General features: G+C 41.7%; 1 protein-coding gene across 6 annotated transcripts in view; it reads right to left on the minus strand.

Annotated features, from left to right (window-relative positions):
• Fggy (FGGY carbohydrate kinase domain containing) overlaps positions 1–24655 on the minus strand; it is a 368123-nt gene that overhangs the window by 225672 nt on the left and 117796 nt on the right. For all 6 annotated transcript variants that reach the window (XM_038332750.1, XM_038332754.1, XM_038332751.1 and 3 more), the window contains exon 6: positions 12221–12336. In XM_038332750.1, coding sequence (XP_038188678.1) covers positions 12221–12336 — 116 coding nt within the window. The remainder of the gene's footprint in view (positions 1–12220; positions 12337–24655) is intronic.

Genomic DNA, 24655 nt, shown 5'->3' on the forward strand with positions numbered 1-24655 from the left:
CATCCATCCAAGTGCTATAGTGGCATTTACATTTTGGTGGCAACTAACAGCTATCTAATTGGACCCAAGGTCTGCTTAAGAGGAGGAAAATCATGCTTAGTACTGTAAACCTAGCCAACTACACATGGCTTGTGAGGCCATGAATCTTAGAAAAAGACCTACAAGCTCCAATTTGCTAAACCTGTTTAATTCCTCGCTGTATTCTAAATACTTAACTGTGTACCCAGAGATAAATATAAATCTCACCCATCATCAAAGAAACTCCTTTCAGCAACAGCAGGAGACCATTATAAAAAGCCACAACTGTTAAAAATGCAGGGAACAACTGCCTGTGGGGTGCCTATCTCCAGTTGATAAACCTACAAAAGAACTCCTACTCTTATCTCAGGAGAGCTTCTAAGAGCCAGGGAACCAGCAAGTCTGCTGTCAGACTGTTCCTGCTTGCTATTATAGAAGAAACTCTACCCATGAAATCTCAACAACATGGCTGCCTAACCAGATGCGAACAATCTGAACAACCGTTGGCATCATAATGCAGATGGGAGAAATCTCACAGGGTCCACTGCTAGATGAAAAGCCTCAGGCAATTAAAAACTGGTGAGAGACGGAGAGCTGGTCTTTCCTGGGGATTAGTCCCCTGCTTGGTTATCCAATACCGAGTATTGATGAAGGCAAAACTGAAAGACTCAGCAGCTTATATTCATATGTTGATTTGTTCATATGTATATATAACAACGATGGAAGAAAAAGAATCTTTGAGTTTACGTTGGACATGTGAGTAAGAGGAGGGTGGAGAGGGAAGGGTTAAACCATGCAAGCACATTTTGGTTGAACTTGACATGGAAGGCTTTATGTGAAGTCACTGAAGTTACCAGGTAGATACACTGTGCTTCTTGTGAGCCCTCAAAGGTTATGTAACAAGTCTGATATGCATGGCAGGGTCAGGGAGCAAACTCATGTCAGTCTGGCTCTACAACCTTTACCTCAAAGTACATCTGAGAAGCAAATGCTGTTTTCGCCTATAGAAAGAGTCAACAACAGACCTTTGTGTATGGTGCCCATATCAGAACAAGCAAGACACAAAACAAGATTCTGCCTGTTAACAACCCCCTGGCAGCTGCTTTGCTTCGGTTTAAAGCCAAGTTACAAAGACCTTGATAAAACACAGTGGGAGGAGGGGAGCAGAGCATGAAGTATTAATAAACCTTGTACAATCATTACCCTGTCCCTTAAGTAGCCTCTGAAGTAAGAACAGGGGGAAAGAACACTGATAGGGGGATTTTTCTTGCCCCCTCAATACCCTGTACATTTCAGAAGCTAAGAGGATATGAAAATTTAACAGAATTTTAATGCCTTTCTAGGTTTTAAGATGCCACAAAGAGATCATCTTCATTCTGCTCACCACAAGAACAGAAGGGGCACAGGGAAGGTGGGTCTGTGACTCATTACCTCCCAGGACCTGCAGAGGCTGTCTGAGAGGCAAGGAAACTTCTGGAATCAATAGGGTTCAAGGCAAGGCAGCGCCTGCCAGCGGGCCTTGGAGAATGTCATTAGTCAACCAGTGACCTGGCTGCCCCACCCCAGCAGCCCTCTGATGCGGATTCTCAGAAAGGTTGATCTGTGCTGAGAAACTGAAAAGGTCATGGGTATGTACAAGTCAAAACTCACAGAACTGGGGTGAGGAAAACCACAGAAGAACCGTGGAGTCACCTCAGAGACCAAGGTCGCCACTTACCCTCTTTGTGACCAAGAACAGTGAGGCAGAAGAGTGATGGTGTGTCACATGCAATGCTGAAAGCTAATCACGCACAGGGGAAGCCTCCCGAGAACACTGGATTAAGCCACCTCTAAACGGATGACAAAGATGACATGGGGTCTGGTGTGCATAGGCTCTAAGTGCAAGTCCTCTGCCAATGACCTTCAGGAAAGGGGAAAACAAGCTGAATCGTCTACTTTAATTCAATTAAGACATGCGCAGCCATCTCCTCAGCTTCTGCTGAGAAAGGAAGTATGAGCAAAGGTGAGCAGTGCCTGCCAATCAGCGCCGGTGTCAGGCAGACTGGGATTGGCATCTTGCTGCATGATTAACATGCTTGACTGGGAAAGGCAATTTCAGGAGATCCGAGAAGCCTAGACTGTTCAAGTGTTTCTTGAACTGACTACTACATCCAGGGCCTGCTCCTGTAAATGTAACACTCCCTGCCCAACCCCTGTGGCCTCTATAGATTATGAGGCTCAGAATGGTGCGCAGGACTTCAAATGCGACAGGGGTTCTTACTGACTTTGAGCTGAGCATTGACTCAGGCCCAGGAGACTCCGGAACAGAGTCATCTATGGTTCTTTTACCCTATGACCTTGATCATCCCCACTCCCTATGCTTTAGCTTCCTCATCAGTAAAAAGATACACCATGACCTACCCAGACTTGTTAGGGAGAGCAGTAAGTAAGTAAGTAAGTAAGTCAGTAAGTGAGTATTAACAAGGTACCTAGAAGTGATTGATCCTTGGTTTATTGGTTCTTAGGAACCACTCTAGTCAAGCTAAGCAACTACTAAGTTTACATACATATGGACGATAGAGAAGTCCATTTTTCCATTTCCTGTATTTTAAATGAAAGGATGTGACTATACATGTATGCCTGATAAAAACAGCCCTATAACCCCTTCCGTGTCCCTCTAGCCCCATCTCCCTCTCAAATCCATGCCCTTCTTTGTTATTTGATTATAACTGCAACATATATATGCAATTCACAGAAATACAACAGACTGAGTTCATTTTGTTATGTGTTATGATTTTAGGGCTGACCACTTTGTATTAGAAAACCAATTATGGGACTCATCCCCGAGAGAGGCTAATTCTCCCTCTCTGAGCAGTCGCTTGCTGCATGTGGTTCTTTGTCTAGGGTTGGGATTCCCTGAGATTTTCTCCCTCCTTAGGTAGCATGTCTACTACTATTGTTCAGTTTTTATTTAAGAAGCCAGTCTTATAGCATACTCTCTGATCCTCTGGCTCTTACAATTTTTCTGCCTCATCTTCCATGATGTACCCTGAGCCTCAGGTACAGGAGCTGTGTTGTAGATATATCCACTGTGACTAGGCTCTCCTGATGGCTATACTGTGTACTATTGTGGTTTCTTAATGGGCTCTATTTGCTGTAAAGAGAGGCTTCTTTGATGATAAGTGATAGTTAAACTTATCTATGGATGCTCTTCTAAGATTCTTGACCTCACAAGCCCTGAGGATTTGGCTAGGTTTACAATACCAGACAGGATTTTCTTCCTCTCGAGTGGGCCTGAAGTCTAACTAGTGAGCTGCTGGCTTTCACTAAGATAAGAGTGCCACTATTGTACCTTTAAGGACATCTTGCCATGCTGATCAGTCAGTGTTGGGGTTCCTAAGTGTCACAGTTGGATAGAACTATTGATTGCTTCCTTCTCTTAAATAGTATTTTTCTGGTACTATGGAAGATAGATGGTAGGAGGGAGGCTTTCAGGCTAGATCCAGCTTAAATAACCTGAGTCTTGTATATGTAGTGTCGGTGTCTTCAGCAAAAGAGACTTGCCTTCAACCTCTGAGACGTAACCAAGGGCAACAGATTGTTTTGGGGAGTCACTTGGACTAACCTGACCAACAACTAGAAAGGGGGTTTCTTAAGTTTGTTAGGTCAGAGTCTTAGGGCAATGCAAATAGTATAACTTGAATCCCAGCAAAGTTTAAGCAGAACTTCTTCAGACATTTGTCAATCACATAAACATACATTCCTGAAAGTCCTATCAGCCTATTTTTATAATATTTATCACAGGGGCACTATAGTGATCTCTAATGCTCCAATACTATAGATGTTAGCCGACGGAAGTTAGGAACCCTGTGACCTTTGGTTCATTTGTTCTCAGAATCTAACAGTGTACATCACACTGAATCAGTGAACTAGAGCTAAGGAGGAAATGAAAGATTATTCAGTCACTAATATAACCTTATCTTGCAGACCATGAGCCCCCTTCCTGTAGCGTTCCTCCTCTGAATGTAATTATCAAAGCCCTTTAGGGGTTTGATCTTGGCTGGACTGGACCTGACAGCAGACCAGAGAGAGCTCTAATTGTACCACATCTTTGTATTTGCTATCGAATGCTGTGTTGGTTAATTAGGTGCTTTTCTTTAGTTCTTTCCAGAAGTCACACATTTTGCACATATCATCCTTGCCCATTACAGCCCTTCAAGTATTATTATAAACGAAGAAACCAAATCTCAGAGATGGCTGGTAGCTTATTCATGTTTATACAGCCAGTCAGTTTTGTATCTGGGATCTGGTCCAAAGCCTTTCTCACTTGAAAGCTCATGATTTCTGGATTCCCCAATATGAAACAGAAATTAACTCATTTTTGAAAGTTTGATGGAAAAATAAATAACACACAGAAAATATTCTTTCAAAGTTGTAAAACATTGTAGGAACATTAGTCATGGATTTTTCCTGAATTATCACCAAAATAATTTGTAGTTTTAATTTTCCTATGGCTATACGTCCTTCGGTTAATGATAAATCAATCATACAAGATCAGGTTTTTTTTTTTTTTTAAAGTCACCAGCCATGTATAACTGAAGACTTCAGGCAAGCCTGTGATTCCAGCTAAGACAACCTTCAGGGTCTAACTGCCTCATACGTTGCTCAGAAAAAGGCTGTGTGATTCCCAATGGTAGCTGAGAAAAAAAAGGCCTTCCCAAATTTAATTTTGGCGATAATTACTGGAATTATTCCAAGGTACTGTCTGTAGCATATATAGTCTGTCATATGCAGGCATCTAAGCTCAAAGGAAAGGAAAGCTCTAACAATAACAAGTATTTGCTAGAAAACCAGCATAGGATGAGTTTTACCTGCATTATTTTCTTTACACTTGCCAATCTCTGCAATCTACCAATTGAGGTTCAAAGAGGTCAAGTTGCATATGGCAGAGCTTGCATGGCTCACAGGTGGCAGAACTAGACTTAAAATCGGCCCAGACTATATCTGGTGATAAAGTAGCACCCTTAAAATAAGAAATAACTAATATGTCACTTGATTATTCTTGTTTGTCTACATCAAGCTGTCACTTTAAGAGACTGACTCCCAGATTCAACTGTCCCTGGTTGCTTGGGCAAAGCATGCTGTTGCTGAGGAGGGCCTCTGGTGTCAGATGACCTCAATTACACTCTCGATGAGTGGTTCTTCCCACTCAGCTGACAACACCTAGATTGCCTTAATAAGCAACACTGTTGAAAAGTCTGAAATAGGAGAGCTGGCACAGAATAGTGAAAGTCATAGGGACATACACGTGGCAGTGGCAGGGATAGCCAGTGGAGACGGAATAAAGCCTGATTTCCGCTCTCAGCTGTGTCACTAAAATGCTACAAAATCGAGAAACTTCACCACACATCTCTGAGTCCTGGTTCTTGTCTGTAAATTGAGGATATTAGAATAAGATCTTTATTTTCCTTCAAGCTCTAATGGGCACTGATTCCTTAGAAGGAAGAAGGAAACTTGAGGGTTAACCTTACTTCTGAGGGTTTCCAATCATCTTCCAGATGCCAAACTGTAGAGAGGAACAGTGCAGACCCAGAAAGCTTCTAAAAACCATTACTCGCCATTATCACATCACAATGTGGTCATCACCGCTCCCTTGTCCTTATGGCTCTCTGGGGCTGTTCCTGGAAGGGACAATAACTGAAATAGTATTTCTGGGAACCTAGGGGGTGGGAGTGCAGTGTTGGAAGAAGGTTGGGAAGTGAGTGATCCTGTCCACCAGGTTCCAAGCCACACTTAAATAGGATAACAGCTAACATTCCTATGGGCTGCATAAACCAGGTCCTGCAACATTTGAGATCACACATCACAACAGACATTTATAGAGAGGAGAGTGGGTAGTGCATGTGATTATACAAAAGAAATGGTGGCAGGACATAGACAAACACTTGTTTACACAGAAGCTTCAAACAGTCCCAGCGGCCCTTGTTCCCTTCCATTCTATCGGCGGATTGGCATAAGCAGTAATGAGATCATCTCTTAAAGGCATTGAAGCAAATCCTGCTATGCTGAGGGTCTTACCAGTTTCCCATCTTCAAGCAAGGGTAGAAGTCCCATAAGATATCAATCCATTGTCTACTGTCTTACCCTATCCATCAACTTGAAGACGCCCTATACATTCATACCTCCATGCGTCTACATATGCTGTTTCTTCTGCTGTGGAAGACATTCTTTCATTTCTTATAAAGGGAACTCATATTTTTCAGTCACTCTTCCAGCACCTCCTCCTGAGAAGACATCCTTGTTATCACCACCAAAATCCACAAGTCTTACACTGCTTCTCGATGGTACTAGTGACAGGAGTACACATTAAATATCCTTTTTTCAGATTTTAAAAATTATTTAAAATTATATGTGTGTCCATGTGGAAATATGTACACATGAGTTCAAGTGGCCTCAGTACCCAGATGTGTTGGAAAAGTCAGGAGTTATAATTACCAGTAGTTGTGAGTTGCCCAATATAGGTGCTGGGAACTGATCTTGTGGGTCCTCTGCAAGAACAGCACATACTGCTGGGCCATCTCTCCATCCTTCTTATTAAAATCCTGTTAGCATACATTTCTATATTTATCCATATTTGCCTGAGTAGACAAGAGATGGACAAGGTTCCTTTTGTTTCATTTTGTATACTCAGTCTAGTACCTAACACATGCGAGGGAAACAAAGAGCTAGCTAGCTGCATGCATAGATTATTGTATTTATCATGACTCCAAGTGATTCATTCAGGCAGAAGACAGACTTGAGAGGGTAAAATTAGTCCATAAGATATTCAGACGATATTTCCTTTTCTTTAACAATTAGAAAGACATAGTTACATAAGATGGACAGGAATAAAAAAGATAAGAAAAAATGCAACAAGATCAAAGGCTCAGAAGGAACTGGGAAGGCAAAGTCTGTGACAGTTGATGGCCTCCTTCTGGACATGGGAGGTAAGGAGCATGACAGGCGACATATAGCCAATAAAAGGCTGCAAGTAACTGTGGCCAAAGACGCTGCAGGCTTCCCAAGTAGATTAGTACAAACTTCACCTAAATAATAATTCACAAAGATGGAGGGGCGGCAACAGGCTGAGAGGAGCCCTTGAAAGACAGAATGATGACCACTAATCACAGAACTCATGAATACCAAAATGAAAAGCAAAGCTTTAATAAACAAACGGACAAGTCCTTGGTAGCATGCCTCATTCTAATGGGAACATTTAAAACTGTGTGGGAGGAGCTTAAGGGGGATTTACAAACCCTAATAGCTATGGACAGCATCACTAGATTAAGGTCATCACAGCAGTCATGACTCATATTGCTAGCAGGAAACCTTGAGGAATATTACCACAAAGGGATCTTCTCTGGTCTCTTCAAAGATAGAATAATATTGATAGGAATACTCCCATTTCTGGCTTCCCACTACTCACTAATTCCATCCAGAAGAAGAGGAATCCCTTCTCCAATGCCTGTATGGCCATGTCTAACAGGTCCGGTTGCATCCTGGATACAGCATCAACACAGGCTTGTCATGGATGTATTCAACACTCAAGTCAGTAGGCTCTCTCATCTCATGAACCAAGCAAAGCGAATAAAGCATGCACCAGAAAAATACAACTAAATCTGTTTCCTCTCTGTTCCAGCCTCAGAGATTGCCAGGGAGTGGGTGGTACAACATCACAAAGAGCCTAGTATAGGGCCTGGTTGAAAGCAGAGGCAAAGGACCCACAAGCTCTGTCATTCACCCTGATGAAAGCCAAGACTGCCAGCTCCTTAGGTAGATTCCAGAATTATTCCATGCTAGTCGGAACTCAGAGCGAACACTGGGTAGTCACGACACACTGACATATCCAGCATGCACTCACCATTCATCCATAGGCCTTAACTTAAAAATCTGGAGCTACAGGGCAAAAATATTTAAACCGCTGGGTCAGCTGCTGCAGGATTGATGTTACTCTAAGGAAAAGTAAAATTTACAACCTTCCTAAACTTGTTGTTAAAATAGTTCCTGTCCTGGAAAAGTCTCTGAAGGAATGGCATCAGGTTCCAGCTATTGTTCTTCCTGGAGTGTTATGTCCAAAGATTCCATGTGCTGGCTTTAGATCACTCATTAATTGAGATCAGGGAAGCCTGGCAGTGAGCAAATGCAGGGGCCAAGTGGAGACGCTGACTGAACTGAGACACAGGACCAGAGACAAATGTGAAAAAAGAGACCTTCTTGAGGGAAAGGAAGGTACCTTAAGAAGCAGATGGTAGTGAAGATTGCTGTGAGCACTGACTTGTGAAATAAAACTACTCTATCACCTAGAACCATCGTTTACTCCAAAGAATTGATAGACATTCCATTAAGCTTTTGCAATAATTAAAGCTAAGAAGATTGTTTTTTAGCAAGCCCTTCACTTGAGCATATAGCCACTCATTCATCAGCACTTACTCCATGCTAGGTGATTGCACCCACAGTATATGAAACTCGAAATACATTTTTGTGGAGAAACGGAAACCAGTTTAATAAAATGGTACCTTCCTTTCCCTCAAGAAGGTCTCTTTTTTCACATTTGTCTCTGGTCCTGTGTCTCAGTTCAGTCAGCGTCTCCACTTGGCCCCTGCATTTGCTCACTGCCAGGCTTCCCTGATCTCAATTAATGAGTGATCTAAAGCCAGCACATGGAATCTTTGGACATAACACAACTCTAACGTGCAAATAATCTCTCAACAATTCAGTCATGCTGATCCCATAATTTTCAAGACATGGCCTTCTCCAGTAAATACAATAAAATCCTTTTCCCAGGAAGTGAAAGGGCAACTGGGATTTGCTGGAAGGGAGCCTGGATAATCGATTAGAACAGGTGGGATGCTGTCTCTCTTCCGAAGGACCCGCCCCCTGCTGATGTCTTCCTTCCTGTCTGCTTTGGAGAGATGCTTGGGATTAAATAAGTGACCTGGGAATGATTTGCCTGGAATGAAAGGTCAAAATTTACTGACACTGATCATTTTATTGGACTACGGGTAGATAATCCCCTACTTAAGAAAAGAAAGGAAAGAAAAATGCCAGGAAGGGAGAGGATGGGGGGGGCAGACAAAGTGAGTTGTACTTTCTCCATCAGTCACAACATTAAAACAATAGTCTCTAAATATATTTTCTGTTATATTCTTTTAACTCACAAAATTATTTTCCTTACCTTCTACAATGTTCTATAACTAAATCAACCAAATATCAATGTTTGCACTCTCCTTGAGATGCACCATATAAATATCACATTTGATCACTAACTTACACTTCATAAATAATTTATTTCAAAAGCATTCCTCCATAAGGCTCCCCGTTGCTGAGGTGTTCAGTTTTCAGGGAAAGCATTTACTTACAGCCTGAGCCAAAGAAGGCTGGTAAAGACTTGACTAAAAGCTGCACATGGAGAAAATTATGGTAATTGTATTAATGCCCAAATACATGACACTTGATGCTCAAATTTGCTAAAAGGTTTTGTAGTACATTGCCCACATCTTGACGGGCAATGAGACCAAGAGAAGTACTTAATACTTGACAGAAGGCTTCCAAGATTCATCTTTCATAGTTCCAAGAACTGCTAAAGAATCTGGAAGAAACTTCCAGAGGAGTTTCTGATATTCTAACTTTCCTCTTAAATGACTTATGCTTTGTGTTCACACTGAAACTCCAAGCTCAAACAGAAAGGAAAATCAAAAGAAATATCATATAATTAATTCTGATAAGTGGTTGAGTTTTAATTTGTGTAGGGCAAATTCTAGTTCAAGATATATTTCCTTCTGACATCTATTAAAAATTCATGAACTTAGCAGGTAAAATCTAGTAAAATTACACTGAAAATTTTCTGTTAGGTCAACATTATGAACTTTTAATGAATATTTTTGTAACTATTGCTCTACTGGAAGAACTAATATACTAACTAAACATGTATCTTGTACAAGATTAGAATAAAATTAAGAAAAAGTCAACATAATAATAAAGTAAAAGTTTAAGGTGGATCTAAGTCACCTAGTTACTATTAAGACCAGTAGACATCCTTCATAACTTTTCAAAGCTGGAAGCACTAAGCTCCTAATACAATTATCTCAGTTCACACACTCAACAATCACATAGCAATTCCAATACAGTAATAAGCATGTCCTCAGGCTAGGATGAGCTAGCCAAGAGAAAACAATGAAATACTGTGTGAACAAGTTCAGTACAATCCAGAATCAAGACTTATACACAGGTCATCTATCCATACTTTGTTTAATTTGCCATTGGAATACTCAAGAAGAAACTAACCATTTTTGGGGGAGGGGGACAATACTTATTTTCAAAATGACTTAAGTAACTAAAGTAACAATTTGTGTTCCAGAACAATGTAGTGATGGTGGCTGATTTGGAGCTTCTGTTCATGCTTACTGGTTACTAACCTGTGATTCTCAGCTGTAAGCAAGACAAGGTATGTGGAATGCAAAGGGTGAGGGGAAACAGGATCACTGTCTCCCATAGGGACTTTTCCCAGGTGGACTCTACTATATCCCATCCTGGCCCAGGTATGGATGCTTGTCCCAGTCTAGTTCAAGTTGGCCTGAGATGCCAAACATTGTAGTGCTGACTAACCCTACCAGAGGCCAGTTGTAGAACTGTATCAGAACCCTCAGTCTAGAATGTCCCAAGGAGACGGGAAATGTAGACACAAACTGTGAACCTTGAAAGTGGTTAAAGGAACTAAATCTCAGGTTTCCGATCTGTAAAACAGGAATAACAAATGAATAGATTTATGAGGACAATGTATGTAAACCACCTAATAGGGGACATAGAAGTCAGCTGACAATCTTTCTTCCTTTCTTCTCTTATGCCAAGCTCCAGGTCTTTTCTACCAGCCCAGAATCTCAGGTGGTTTTGGCAGAGCCATAGATATCACAGCGACTCTCTTCTGCTTACTGTTCTGGCCCTTCCCCTTGCTCTAGAGCTAGCTAGTAGAGGGAAGGCAGATCACAGACTGCGCACCACGGCTAGCAGTGCTGGTTCTTCCTTGCAGTCTCCACGGAGCTTTACATAGAGCAATCCCGAGTAGTGTACTGGAGAAAAGTAGGTTGATCTGCAATAGTCTACTACAGGGGTCAGAAGCTGCAGCAAATAATCACTTGCTGTATAGCAACTTATATAAGCACAACTCTCACATTTCAATAGGAACATACATGGGAACATGGCTGTGCAGTCAATAAAAATTACATTTTCTAATTAGAATACTAATTCAGGGGTCTACTGAATGTATGCTGGTCAACAAGGGGTAATCAGAAGTGAGGTTATACTGTCTCCAAAGGAATGTGTACCATGATTCTTAGGTCATTTTGATTCTTCCATTTTTCTGGCTGGGAAGTGGCGAGAGCTCAACAGGATTGCAGTAATAGCCACTTACTTCTTTTCTCTTCCCTTAGAGAGAAATGAGCTATCTTTCACATGAGTAAGCTTTTAGATCTTGTTACAATGCTACAGTCAGCATACTAAATCAATTAAGAAGGACTTCTATTCAAGCACATATGACCTAGATAACAACTGCTTACCAGAATAATAAGTAGTAACTATAGGATACAAACATCACCCTGTGAAATTTCCCTGTAAGTGGCAAACGTTAATGTGTCATAATTATATTTACCTAACACTGAAACTCTTTCACCAGGTAAACACCTAAGAGTCACTCAGATCTGCCCCATCTAGTTAGTGCCACACAAAATTGGGAGGCTATACATAGCAAGCATTGGCTTACATCCTACTGTCTGTCTTGTTCTTTGATTCTTCTAATTCTGACCTTTCAATTTTATTTTTTCTTTTCCTTCTTTAGTATTGTTTCTTGAACCAAATTTATGAAATTATTTTCCTGCTTCTGGAAATTATCCCTATGTACCTCCTTGATGATGTCATCTCTGACTGCTCTGTGCACAATCATCGTGAGTCAGCCCCATTATAGGGCTGATATTCAGACAGATATTCACAATACATATTTCCATGCAACCCAAAAAAGTCAGAAAACTAGCGCCTAAAAATATGGTTTATCCATCACAGCTGACATATTCTGAAAAACCTAGTCTTGAAAAAAAATAGATTGAGTTCTCATAATACAATTCAAACAAAAAAATCACAAATATTTTTGTATATACACATGAATGATCACTTTTTTAATTTTCTCTTCGTTTACCTATTTTGCTGTAATTATCATCAATGAGATCCTCCAAACCAACCGTCTTCCAGAAACTCTCATCCCAACCTTTCTCCGCTGAGTACGTCCATTTGCAGACCAAGGAGCAGAGAGACCTAGGCAAATTGGAGAGAAGAAGGAACAACAATGTGAGCTCGCTTCCTTCATATTTTTTCTAAATACCTGCCCTGGTATATTCAGTAGTGTAGTGGCAGCAGAGGGAGCAGTAATTATGCATTCCTGTTTTAGTAAAGGGCTCTGTGTATACCTGGTAATGTGTACTAGATCCTTTATTCTTCAGAATGGACTCAGCCTTCTGTATGGGTCCTGACCAAGCAAGCATAGTAAGTGAATGTTTGCACTTACATCAACATTTATTTGACACATGTGGGATAATTATGAATTATAATACTAATTATTATTTGATGAAACTGAGTAAACATCTCAAGATTAGATGTAATACTGGTATAGATTTATTAAAGTTGCTCTTTATCATTCAGCATATAAAATATTCATGTATGAAACAACATGGCATTTGGAGCATGTTTCAAAAATAACACAAGAAGGGGAAGTGAATGGTGCTGTGGAGAGATGGGTAGGACTGGCCTGAACTGCTGGCCATTAGAGCAGACATAACAATTCACACGAGTCATGATGTCTTCTACTTTTATATATCTTCCAAGTTCTCGACAATAAAAATGTTTCTTTTAAATGTCTGCTATAAAATAAATAATATGTCACTGTAATCTAAATCACTGCTTCGATACTAGAAGGAGGTTTCCTTTCAGCTTCATTTCTCAATGTCACCCTTAATATTCTATAATTATTCTGTTAAAATAACCTTTATGTCTCTGAAAGTATCATGTTCTTGCGTACTTCCTTCCTCTGCTCGACCACTTACAGTTTAAAGACCTCTACCAACCTTCTTCATCCTGATGGTTTAAGCTCTTATTTTAAGCTAAGATGAAAATTCTAATTTTGGGTTAAATATTTCTTTTCTTGCCTCTCAGAAAATGAAATATACATGTAAATTTAAAGTATATACACACATTATACACATATGTATACATACATATATACATGTACTCTCTATATTGATGTATGTGTACACACACACACATACCCATACACACACAAAGCGGGGGGGCAGACAGAGCCAGTTCTAGAGATCCAATTCAAAGCTTTATATGCACCAGGTAAGCAGTGTACCTCTGATCTACACTCATGCCCACAGGGTATACTGTATATCAAGGCCATAATCACATTGTAATTAACTGCTTTTTCACAGGTATTACCTATATTTCTTCAACATATTCTCCATATTTTGTCCATAGCAAACCTTAGAACACCTACAATATCAATCTTCCCCTGTCACATTCCTGGTGACATAATTTGTGTTTGCCTCTGTTCTCGGCCATTTCCATCCCTGCATTCTGTCCTGTGCAGTACTAAGCCATCGGTACTCTCCTATAGTTAGTCTTTCCTTCTCACTTCTCTTTACTTTACTCGTCCTAGAATGGTCTTCCCACTATACATCTGATTCTTAGTTAACTACCATAAGTCATCTCAAACTATCTCTCTCTAGGAAGCCCCAATAAAGGGCATGTTGAACTGAAAGCCGATGTTCAACATATCCTTCTCTTCCACTGACCACTGTAACTGTATGCTTATTCCCTTCTCTACCTCTCCAACTAAGAAAGCCCCCTTTGCATCACAAAATGTTCTTCTTGTCTCCGTATCACTAGTCCCTACCTCATGAAGGTGTATAGCTATGCATAATGAAATTTCGTTGAACAGAAACATGAAAAATATGTCTTTATATTGCCATAGGTATGTGGTGAACACAAAGAGATCACAGTCATGCTGTTTTAAGGATAAAAAAAAAAAAAACATTTCGTGGGCCCACAGTCTTCATTTAACTCATTCAGTCATACAGAACCATTCTCTCACTTGGTACTTAGTGGCTGCTATGATCCTGGTGCTGTTGTAGGCCTTAGTGGTAAATGATCCTTACACACAAGACCTAGTCCTTTGCTGACCCAGAAGCGGAAAGTTTAACTGTGGAGACAGATATTTGTTGAAGAATCACACGCAAAATCCTATAGTAACAAATAGCCCTATGTTTTCTAAAGAAAGAACATACAGAAACAAGAAATTTTTAATGGGGAAATGTGATGCAATGCAGCGCTGGGCGTAGGGTGTTGAGGTGTTGGGAGGAGAGTATAAGTTAGGCTCCACAGAGGAGGTAACATTTAACTAAGTTCTAACTTGAAAATAAGCAAGAGACATTTATCATGAAAAATTTGTTCAGATGGCAGAACACATCAAGTTGTGCTTAGTGGCAGAAAAACATTAAAGGAGTGCTTACACCAGCCCAAACAATATATATGTGCTAACTCATCCTTTTGATTTAAGCAAGGCCACCTTTTTCCCAGTGGATGAAGGTGGGAGCTAACTATGAAGCAAGCTTTGTAGTACATGGTATCCTAACATTCCATAGAATGACAACTGAAATTTCAACCTTTGGAGGGCTCTAACAGTTTACTGGAAAAAAAAAAAAAACCAATGCTATGAACAAAAGACAAGGTCAAGAAATTATGTCCCATGGCACAAGCACATGGGCCAGCTCTCCACTGCCCACCATCCCATCAATATTCAAAGATTCCCATACCTCTACTTTGGCAGTAACTTCCATCTCATTAACTATTGCTGCCGTCCTCATTTCTATCCATTTGGCAAACTTCAAATCTTCATTACAATCCAGTTCACTGCTGCTCTGTGAAAGCTACCTTTGACCTCAAAGCCAAACTCACGGCCCTTCTAAAATTCCAGGTAAGCTGTAATTCTTACACTGTAGATAGATCTAAGCAGCTCAGGGAGATTGACGTGGCCTCCTATCTTTATATCTCTACATATCTACACCCTTTGCCATGTACCTTGACAGTGGAGTACCCCGACATTGTTCATAGGGCCTCCTTTCCTTCGTCTAAATTTTGGGTAATGATTCAAGTTTGCATTTTGATAAGGAATGACTCAGAGATGATTGCATGTCCATTACTGATCTAAATTTGAGGCTACTTTGTGAGTTTTAGCTTGTTCTCTTGAACCTTCATCATTTCCCTGAGGAACTCATGCTGAGCCAGCTCATGGGGGGAGGGGTATCAGAGAACTGAAAAGACAACAAGGATCAGCTTAATCAGACTTTGATGACATCCTTAGATTGTATTGTATCAGTTAGGACCCGGTAGCTGTGCGTCTAGCTGAGATCAGAACTACCCACCAAGACTCAGAGTACACAGTCTGCCCTGAGTCAAATAAATGCCCACTGGATTCAACAACTAAAACTTGATGGTGGTTTGCTGCTGAGCGTGACTAATTCACGACAGAAGTAAATTAGTCCAAATCTATTTCTCTTCCTCAATAAGGAAGAGAATAGTAATCCCTTATATCTTACAGTAAATTTGAATACTATCCAGAGAATATTTTTCGGAAGAAAATGACTGAACCAGGAAGTTTGATGAATATAGTGAATCACAATTAATAAAATCTCAGAGACAGATATTGGGGTTCAACCTAAAAGTCAGAAAAGCAAAACTGCCAGCCACGTGCTGTTACCTCTACTATAATATAAAATGGGTAACCTGCCTCCAGAAATTAGAATGAGACTAAGCCTGAGAGCTGTCTTCTCCTACCTTTATAATCCTCTCTAGTTCTAGGATTAAAGGTGTGCACCATTAACACCTAGTTTCTGTGGCAAGCTAGTGTGGCTACTGGAATTAAAGGTGTGTGTCATTGCTGCCTGGTCTGTAAGACTGGCCAGTGTAGCTGTTTTACTTTTCTGATCCTCAGGCAAGTTTTATTAATACAAATAAAATGCCACTACAATACAGATTCCTCTAAAAAACTCATTCTATATATAGATTATTCAAATATAATTAGGCTCTTCCCCCCCTCAACACATACACATACACACACACACACACACACACACACACACACACACACACACACACTGTTTTTTTTCTTTTCTATCTCTCTAACCCAGTTGCCTGGAACTTAATCACATTGTAGTCCAGGCCTCAAACTCATGGCCATTCTCCTGTCTCAGCCTCAGTTTCCTACATACTGGGATCATGGCCATGTGCCATCATGCATAGCTGGTCCATTTCATTAGGATCTCTTAGAACTGGTAGATTACCAGGCTGTCCCTGATGCATCAAAATCAGCAACATTTAAAGAGTGCATCTAAGGTCACAGGCTCTGAGTGACTCTCTACAAGAAAGATAGGATTTTATCTTATCAGTCAAAAAAGACAAGGTAAGAATAGCAGAATAAATAGTGTGCCTTGCCCAGAAGCTTCTACTGAAATCCAGGCTTTGACAGCCCCCAAAGTATTTTTTTTTTCTGGGCAATCTGCCCTCCTGGGCCTCAAATTACTGGTCAGTTTCCTCACAGTCAGCCAAAATGTCAGGACAGGAGTTCTGTGTCTTTCTTATGGAGCTTTTACGCCAAGTGAATCTAAAATGCATACAAATAAAAAAATCATAGATCCATCAGTATATCAAAATAACAACACAGCACAAGATAAATCATAGCACTTAGCGGGCATGGCGATACATATAAGAGAGTAAGGTCACGTGAGAGACGGCATCTAGAACATCCGATATAGACAAATACTATTGAAGAAGAAATCATGAAACTATATGGAAAACACATCAACGATGAAAAACACAAGAAACGAAGAGAAAAATACTAGAAAGATTCCTTAGGAGAAAAAAATAAAGGAATTTAAAATTAAAATTTAAAGCTTCAGTTGTCCAGGCTAGCATGATGGCTCAGTAGGTAAAGGCACCTGTTGTACAAGCTATACACCTTGAGTGTGATTCCCACACCCACATAAAGGTGGAAGGATAGAGCTGATGCCAACAAGCAGTCCTTTAGGTTCCATGCGTGAGCTATGTCAAATGCATGTGTCTTCCAACACATACACACCAATGCACACACATTATGCATGATGCAAACACTAGTGGCGATAACAGTAAATATTAAATTTTCTACAGATGAGCTACCACAGGAATGGGTGGAAATCAGTTAGATGACCTTGGAATAGTATATTAAGGGAATGGCTTATAGCAAGGAGGAAAGACAAGATAGGAATAGCAAGGGGGCATAGCAAGGGGAGGAATATAGCAAGGAGAGGGTCATAGCAAGGGAAGGGCATAACGAGGATCATAACACAAGAATTACAGAAATCCCAGAAGGGATATTTAAAAGCAAGAGAAGAATAAAAGGCAGAACAAATGAGGAAGATATTATAAACAAGTACATGTAGTACCAGGCTACTCATATACTGGGCCAAGGTAAAGCTTAAGCCTGCAGATTAAAAGTTCTCATTAAGTCCAGGAAATACTTGGATTTCAAGAGTAAACAGAAAATTATACATGCTGCCAGACAGCAATACTAAGTTGCATACAAAACCAAAGGGCCCAAACAAGCTATGAAAATCTCATCTACAACCCTGGAATGCAGAAAACATGGAAATAATGTACAGATCACCAAGAAAGGCTGATCCAAGTATCCTGCAGCCAGACAAAATATTATTCAGCTGTCAAGGGCAAAGAAAGCCATTTTCAGCATACAAGGGTTTTAAAAAGTAAACTACTCACATAGGCTTTCTAAGGACAATGCTTGAGAAAACGCAAATTATCCCCTGGTTCAGAGTAGCTATGTCAACACAGAGGAGAGAAGCAAGAGGAATAAGATGACTGATACCCACTTATGTGGTTCATATCATCTTTCTTTAAGTATGTATACTTATATGTGTGCATACATAAGAGTGAATATTTATTTGTATGTGCTTCAACACATACATCTGTGGTATGCATATAAACACATAGATTAAACATATTTAGTCTAAACAGATGATGATAATATAAACAATGCTGGTAATTTGGAGTCTTCTGAAATCACAACAGGCATGCTGCACTACAAGTAAAATCCAAGGGAAGGTCTGGAACTGAAAAAAAAAATTAGGTAAAACCTCAAAGTCAGAGATTAAGCAAGGGGAATGTCTTGGTCTATGTCATCGTCTCAAAATACCACAGGGACAGAAGTCCCTCCAGAGACAAAGACCACATAACATAATCCCAATGCCAGACATAAGAAGCCCTCTTTTGAGTTGCTGGTCAGGGCGGTCCAAGAGAATTCCTAAACATATAGCCTATTTCTGTTGCTCTTGGATTTTCCCCAGAGATGGAAGGAAGATACCATGCACTTCAGACACAGGACAAAGAGACCCCTGAGCGAGAATTGACCTGAATGTCCCCTCCCAGAAGACTGTCTTTCATGGTACCAGAAGGTACTATGTAAGCAACCAAAGGAAGGAAACAACCAACAGTCCTACCCAGCTATGATGCCCGTGAGCCACATCAACAACCAGTACGACACCATAACCCTGAGTGTGCAGTAGCGGCACACATATACTGGTGGAAATCAAGAGCTCTCTGACTGGACTTAAGACATGCCTGACAAGGGGGAAACCATGCCTGATACTGGAAACCTCGTTACCTACTCACTGCAAGCAAAGTCATGGTTATTAGAGGACAAATTACAACCACTAATGCACTAAATCAACATAATCCCTAAGAACAACCTATGAGTCCTTACACCTATAGAGAAGTATAATATTAAAAGTAAAAGAAGTATAAAGAAACTTCTTTTTACAATAGACAAAAACCACTAAGGAAACCAAAATCAATCAAAATGCAGTTTGGAGCCTTTTATGCCCATCACAGAATACCCCCTAAACCAACTAGGAGACTGAGTCCTGCATGTAAAAGCAAAGAGCCTTTATTCTTACACAAGTTTGCAAACTTGGACTCTCTGTGAGTCCAATGTATTGGAGTAGTTGGAGAGCTTCGAGCTCAGTTGGGGTTGGGTTTTTGTAGTAGCAAATGTGGGGGTGAGAGATTTCTAAGGTTCAGGACCCCTGATTGGCTGACATTTGTCTAGGGTGTCCTGGTGAAAAGCGATGGATGTGTGCTGGCAGGTGATCCCATCTACAATGGTTGGAACGTTAGGAATTTTCTTTTGAATGGTGTGTTCCCAGGCGGTGCTTGGGTAGTCTCAGTTGTTCTCTCTTGGAACGGGGTAAACTGAGCCTCAGGCTTCTATTGAGCTTGTCATGGCTGGGTCCTACAGAGGCCAGTCCCAAAGGGATACAACTACAAAACACTCACAGCTAAGGCTCACAGAACATTGCAGAAGAGTAGGTGGAAAGATTGTGAGAGCCAGATGATCAAGGAGTTTTCTGTGAGCTTGTCTCCTAGCAACATCAGAAGTTACACAGATAAAGTCTCTCCATGAGTGCTCAAACATGAGCTGAACAAGGACAACACCTACAGACATGCCAAAGTGAACAAGGAAAGACCCATGACCTCAACCCTACACAAAGCACTACAGGTAATTGAGACAACTGGGAGAAGAGAGGTGGTCTTCCCTAGAGAACAACACACAAATTGGCTATTCAGTGACAAAAGATTAGCCCTGCAAACATACATTCAAGTAATATTAGACAGACTGAATCAGTATATATATATATATATATATATATATATATATATATATATATATATTCATATTCCTAAATAAAGCCTGCTCAGTCTGTATATTGTTACTTGTACATATGTTTTCAGAGTTGACCTTTTTGTCATTGGACAACTAATTGATGGGCTCTCCCTTGGGAAGACAAAGCATTCCAAGCACACTTATCTCGCCAACCCCTTGCATCTGCCCTCTGCCCTTGCAACCTCCCACACAAGTCAAAATCCAATTTAATAGAAAAAACCAAAACAAAGAAACAAAACAAAAACAACAATAACAAGGAGAATCTTGTCACGGAAGCTGTAGCTTGGCTGTTGAGTCACACAATTTATCCTTTAGTCCACTCATCTTTAATTCCAAGTGTGCACTGCCTAGGGTCATTGCTCTGGCTCAAGGCCTTAGTTTCTATTACACCACACATATTGGGCTCTCACTGGGCTCCTCTGGCATATCATGCTGTTGTCCTGTTTTACAGAGACCCTGCTGTTTTGGATCTACAAGTTCTTCCCTTTCACTTGCTCCAACCGTTCATGGACTCAGTGGATGCTGGAGTGGGCCAACTCATAGCCCTACTTCTGGGTCTCGGTAGTAGCAGGGTTGGTCAGCTCACTAGCTTTCCCTCACTGTCACTTCCAGGGACAAGCTCTCCAGCAGTGGCCAGGCCAGCTCACCTAATGCAGCCTACAGCAAGGAGCAGGAGACAGTTTCCCTGCTCTAGGGCCCTCAGATCTAGGGTCTCCCTCACTTACTCTGCCAGGGCCTGCTCTACAGTTTTGTCCAGGCAAGGTGCAGGCCCTTTCTTCTGATTGGCTGCAGGGTGTGGGGAAGGAGATTCCAGGGGGGACGGTGGGGTCAGCTCTCCTGCTCTCAGGGCTGGTTCACCTGAGACCCTGACACCCGAGTCAGCTCTAGTGTTTTGCCCAGGCATATACATGGCCTTCACTCCTGGGCACTGCAGCTGGTGTGGGGGCAGGGCTAGTTTCTCATCTCCTGACCCCAAGGCCAGCTCTCTCCCCTCTGAGGAAGACTTAAGTTTTCTCACTGCTTAATGTCGGATACAAAAAGTGAGGGTGCAGGCACTGACAGAAACGAAAAGCCGATCAGAACCTGAAAATCACAAGAAATAAAAAATAGATGAAAACAGGGTCTATAACCATGGAAAAGGCAAAAGTTAACAGAAAAAAAGACCAAAGGATAACGCTAGCAACACTAGGGAGCGGTGGAAATTTAGACAAATAAACAGTTTGGCAGAAAAACAAAATTTATCAAACAGATACTAGAAAACTCTATTTGAGTTAAAAGCAATTAAGAGTTTAAAATCGCCCCTCCAATAAAACCTTGCAAGTCCAGGTAGTTGTAGAAAGTCTAACATTCATGGACCAGGGCACTCCCAAGTACTTCAGACCAGAAGAATGACTGCTTAGTTTATTACTAAAACTGAGATAATATGTTAACAAAATCCAACGATGTCAGCACAGGACACAGAAAACATAGGCTATGCTTACAAAAGATACAAACATTTAATTTTTTACATGCCCCTCCCAAAAAATTACAGGCTAGCCAGACTGTGGTGGCACATGCCTTTAATCCCAGCACTTGGGAGGAAGGGGCAATCAGATCTCTGTGAGTTCAAGGCCAGACTCATCTACAAAGCAGGACAGTCAGGGCTGTTACACAGAGAAATACTGTCTCAAAAAACAAAGAAAAGAAAACAAAATACATATGGGCAATATTCAAGGATGCTTTAGTAGAAGAGAGATGGGTATGTTACCATATTACTTTACTAAAGGGGAGAAAAACGGTCTCTGCATATCGCAGAGCAGACAACATTACTTCAAGCTCACAATGAAGCAAGCAAGAACAAAAATGGAAGAACAGAAATTGCTGCTCAGACTCTCACTCCCTGCACTAAAGAGCAGTGGGAAGGTAAAGGCAAAGTGCCTCCCCCGCCCCGCCCCCACCCCCGCCCTAGGTTCTGAAAGGAAAACAGTGAATACAGTGAATAAAGAACAGCATCCTTCTTTTCTATAGGGAGATGGAGCTCGACCACACAGTAGGAAGACAGGCTCCGTGGCTGAGAGGACAGAAGAGGCACTGGAGACAGCTGGACTGGTGGCACAGACCTTTAGAGAGGTACGAGAGGAAGCCCCAGAGAGCAACATGGGAGTAGCCAGCAGCCTCTGGTGAATACCAAAATGCAAGTACCCACATGCAAAGTTCATGAGGTCAGAAAGAGGGATTGCAGGGCTTCTCCCACACCCTGAAAAAAGAGGACTGCCAGGAATCCCCAAAGAGAGCAGGGAAGAAGGCTCAGTTAAGGATAAAAGCACCTGACCAGAAGCAGATTCAGTCACCCCGTCTGTGACTTTGCAAGACAGCCCTCAAGTTCCTTAGCAAGGCAGATCCCAGGGCTCTGCCTGCCAGGTTATACACTGAAGATTTGTTTTGGCAGAATCTCACCAAATCAAAGCAAACACACACACACAGACACACACACACACACACACACACACACACAATCACTAAACAGCAACAATAAAAAGAAAGATTAATCATGGCTGAGGAGCTCGCAGGCCCTGGGTCGAACCTATTATTATTTATTCTGCTATGGACAGACTATGAAACGACCCTCTAAATCTCTATCCCTCTGCCCTCATCAGGGAAGTTTCTTGGTACGGTAGATGGTGGACAGGGCCGAAACTCACAAGTGGTCCAAGAGGAGAGAGTGTCGGGGGAGCATTTGTCGACACAGGGGGCAACACAGACAGGGGGTGGGGCAGAGGCCAGAGAAGACGATGGTGAAAAGTATATTCTGGGCGTCACAGGACCACTGCGGTCATGCATTCATGCCGCCTGTGTTGGCTGTACGAGAGCAAACCAGTCAATATTCTAGCATAGAGGGTTGAAGGGGCATCAGCCAGGGTCCTTAACTGAAGAGCTGCAGACAGTGATGATTTCTGGGGGGCTGGGAGGAGAGTCCATTTTCTTTAAGGGTGTGGCCTCTATACTGCAGCGGACGGTCCCACACCTGGGAATATGTGGGCAACACATGAAAGGCACTATGACTTATGTATTTTTTTTAAAAAAGGAAACATAGTCAGGAGGCAGGGAGGTGGAGGTAGAGCTGGGAGGAACTAGGTAGAGGGTTGGAATGAATACAATCAAAACATTATATGAGCTTCTCAAAGAACTAATAAAAATCTGATGCTTTTTAAAAAGTAAGTTTGAAAGGAGCCTTCTTAGTGTAGTAGGTAGCCAGCCTTATGAAAGTAAGGGTAATTGAGAAATCAGAAAGGATACTCCAGCCAGATCACTCTACTTGGAGGATTAAAATGAAGGACTAGAAGTGTGGGGGGGGGGGGCGGCGGAAGGGCAGGCACCTGTTGCAATCATCGGCCACTGTGTTTTCCTAGACAGGTAGAAACAGACACGAAGACTAGACACATTTTTAGCTCTTGTAGAACTTGAAGCAGCCTCAGCAAAAAGAGGGGGAACTTCTTGCTCTCCTGATTCCCCCAGAGCAAGGCAACCTCAGAAGAATAAGGCAGAGCAGCTCCAGGGGCCTGGTCATTCTCCGGAATTTCTCCAGCAAGACTATGAAAAGGAAGCCAGCCAGCAGTGCTGCATAATTTATACACAGCTCACTGCACTGACATTGCCAGGCCCCACTCTCAAGGGAAACCTTTTGTTCTCTGCTTGGGGAATGTCGAACCTGGAGAGTCTCAATTGAGCAAGGCAGTGAAAAACAGAATAATTAGAGTTTAAGGATGGGGGTAAATTACCAAGATATTCCTGGCTGCAGCCTTTGCATCGGGCCTGCGATGGCTCTGTTTTTTACAAGGCACACAAAAGACTGCATTACCAGCACTGAAGATATCGCTCAGGAAGAGACGGAACAGCGGTGACTCAGGCTGGACCACTAATCACATCAGCAAAGGGACAAGAGAGGTTTCTGAAGAAATACCACTGCACCGACAGCAACTCCGTCTGTAAGGGAGCTGTCAGAACTAGGGCTTGTAACCGGCGGGCTCTGCACTTCATCAACACTTGCTGACAGGCTCCCGACAGACAATAATAATACAAGTGCAGGGCAATATTAAGTTGCCTTTTCAGTTAGACTTGCTCAAATGTGGGCATGACAACATGAAAAGACCCGAATAAATAAGCTGAGGTAGTTTTCCCATGCTCTCAGAGAAAGACATCTCACTGTCAAGAACAAGAGATCAAACGCTGTTAACAAAATATTTCAAAATCTGAGTGAAATCCGTGGGTTTGTGGATTTGGATTTGCCTCAAAAAATTTTCAGTGCTATTAATTAGGGGTGATATGAAAAGAAATGGACAGGCAAAGAGGGCAGAATTCCTGTGTGTAAGGCACTGTGGCTACTAAACCCCACAATGACCCTGAGAAGACAGCACCATAGCCTCACGTGACGGAAAAGGACAAAGAGGCTCAGCAAAGTGGAGCAAATCACTTGAATCCATCAGGAAGGGGTAGGGCAAACGCTGAAACCGTGTTCTGATCTTAGTCTACTGTTGAGGTCAGAGAAATGGATCAGCGGGTAAAGGTGCTTGCGGCCAGAACTGATGACTCTCATTTCCACTCACGGAAGCCACAGGGAGAAGGGAGAAGGAGGCAAGCAATTTCTACAGGTTGTTCTCTGATCCACATGTAAGCCATGCATATATGTACCCAATCTCTCCCTCTCTCTCTCTCTCTCTCTCTCTCTCTCTCTCTCTCTCTCTCTCTCTCTCTCTCTCTCTCTCTCTCTCTCTCTCTTTCTCTCTCTCTCTCCCGTCCCTCCCTCCCTCCTTCCCTCCCTCTCTCTCTCTC

Source organism: Arvicola amphibius, chromosome 6 (genome assembly GCF_903992535.2).
Source record: "Arvicola amphibius chromosome 6, mArvAmp1.2, whole genome shotgun sequence".
NCBI lineage: Eukaryota > Metazoa > Chordata > Mammalia > Rodentia > Cricetidae > Arvicola > Arvicola amphibius.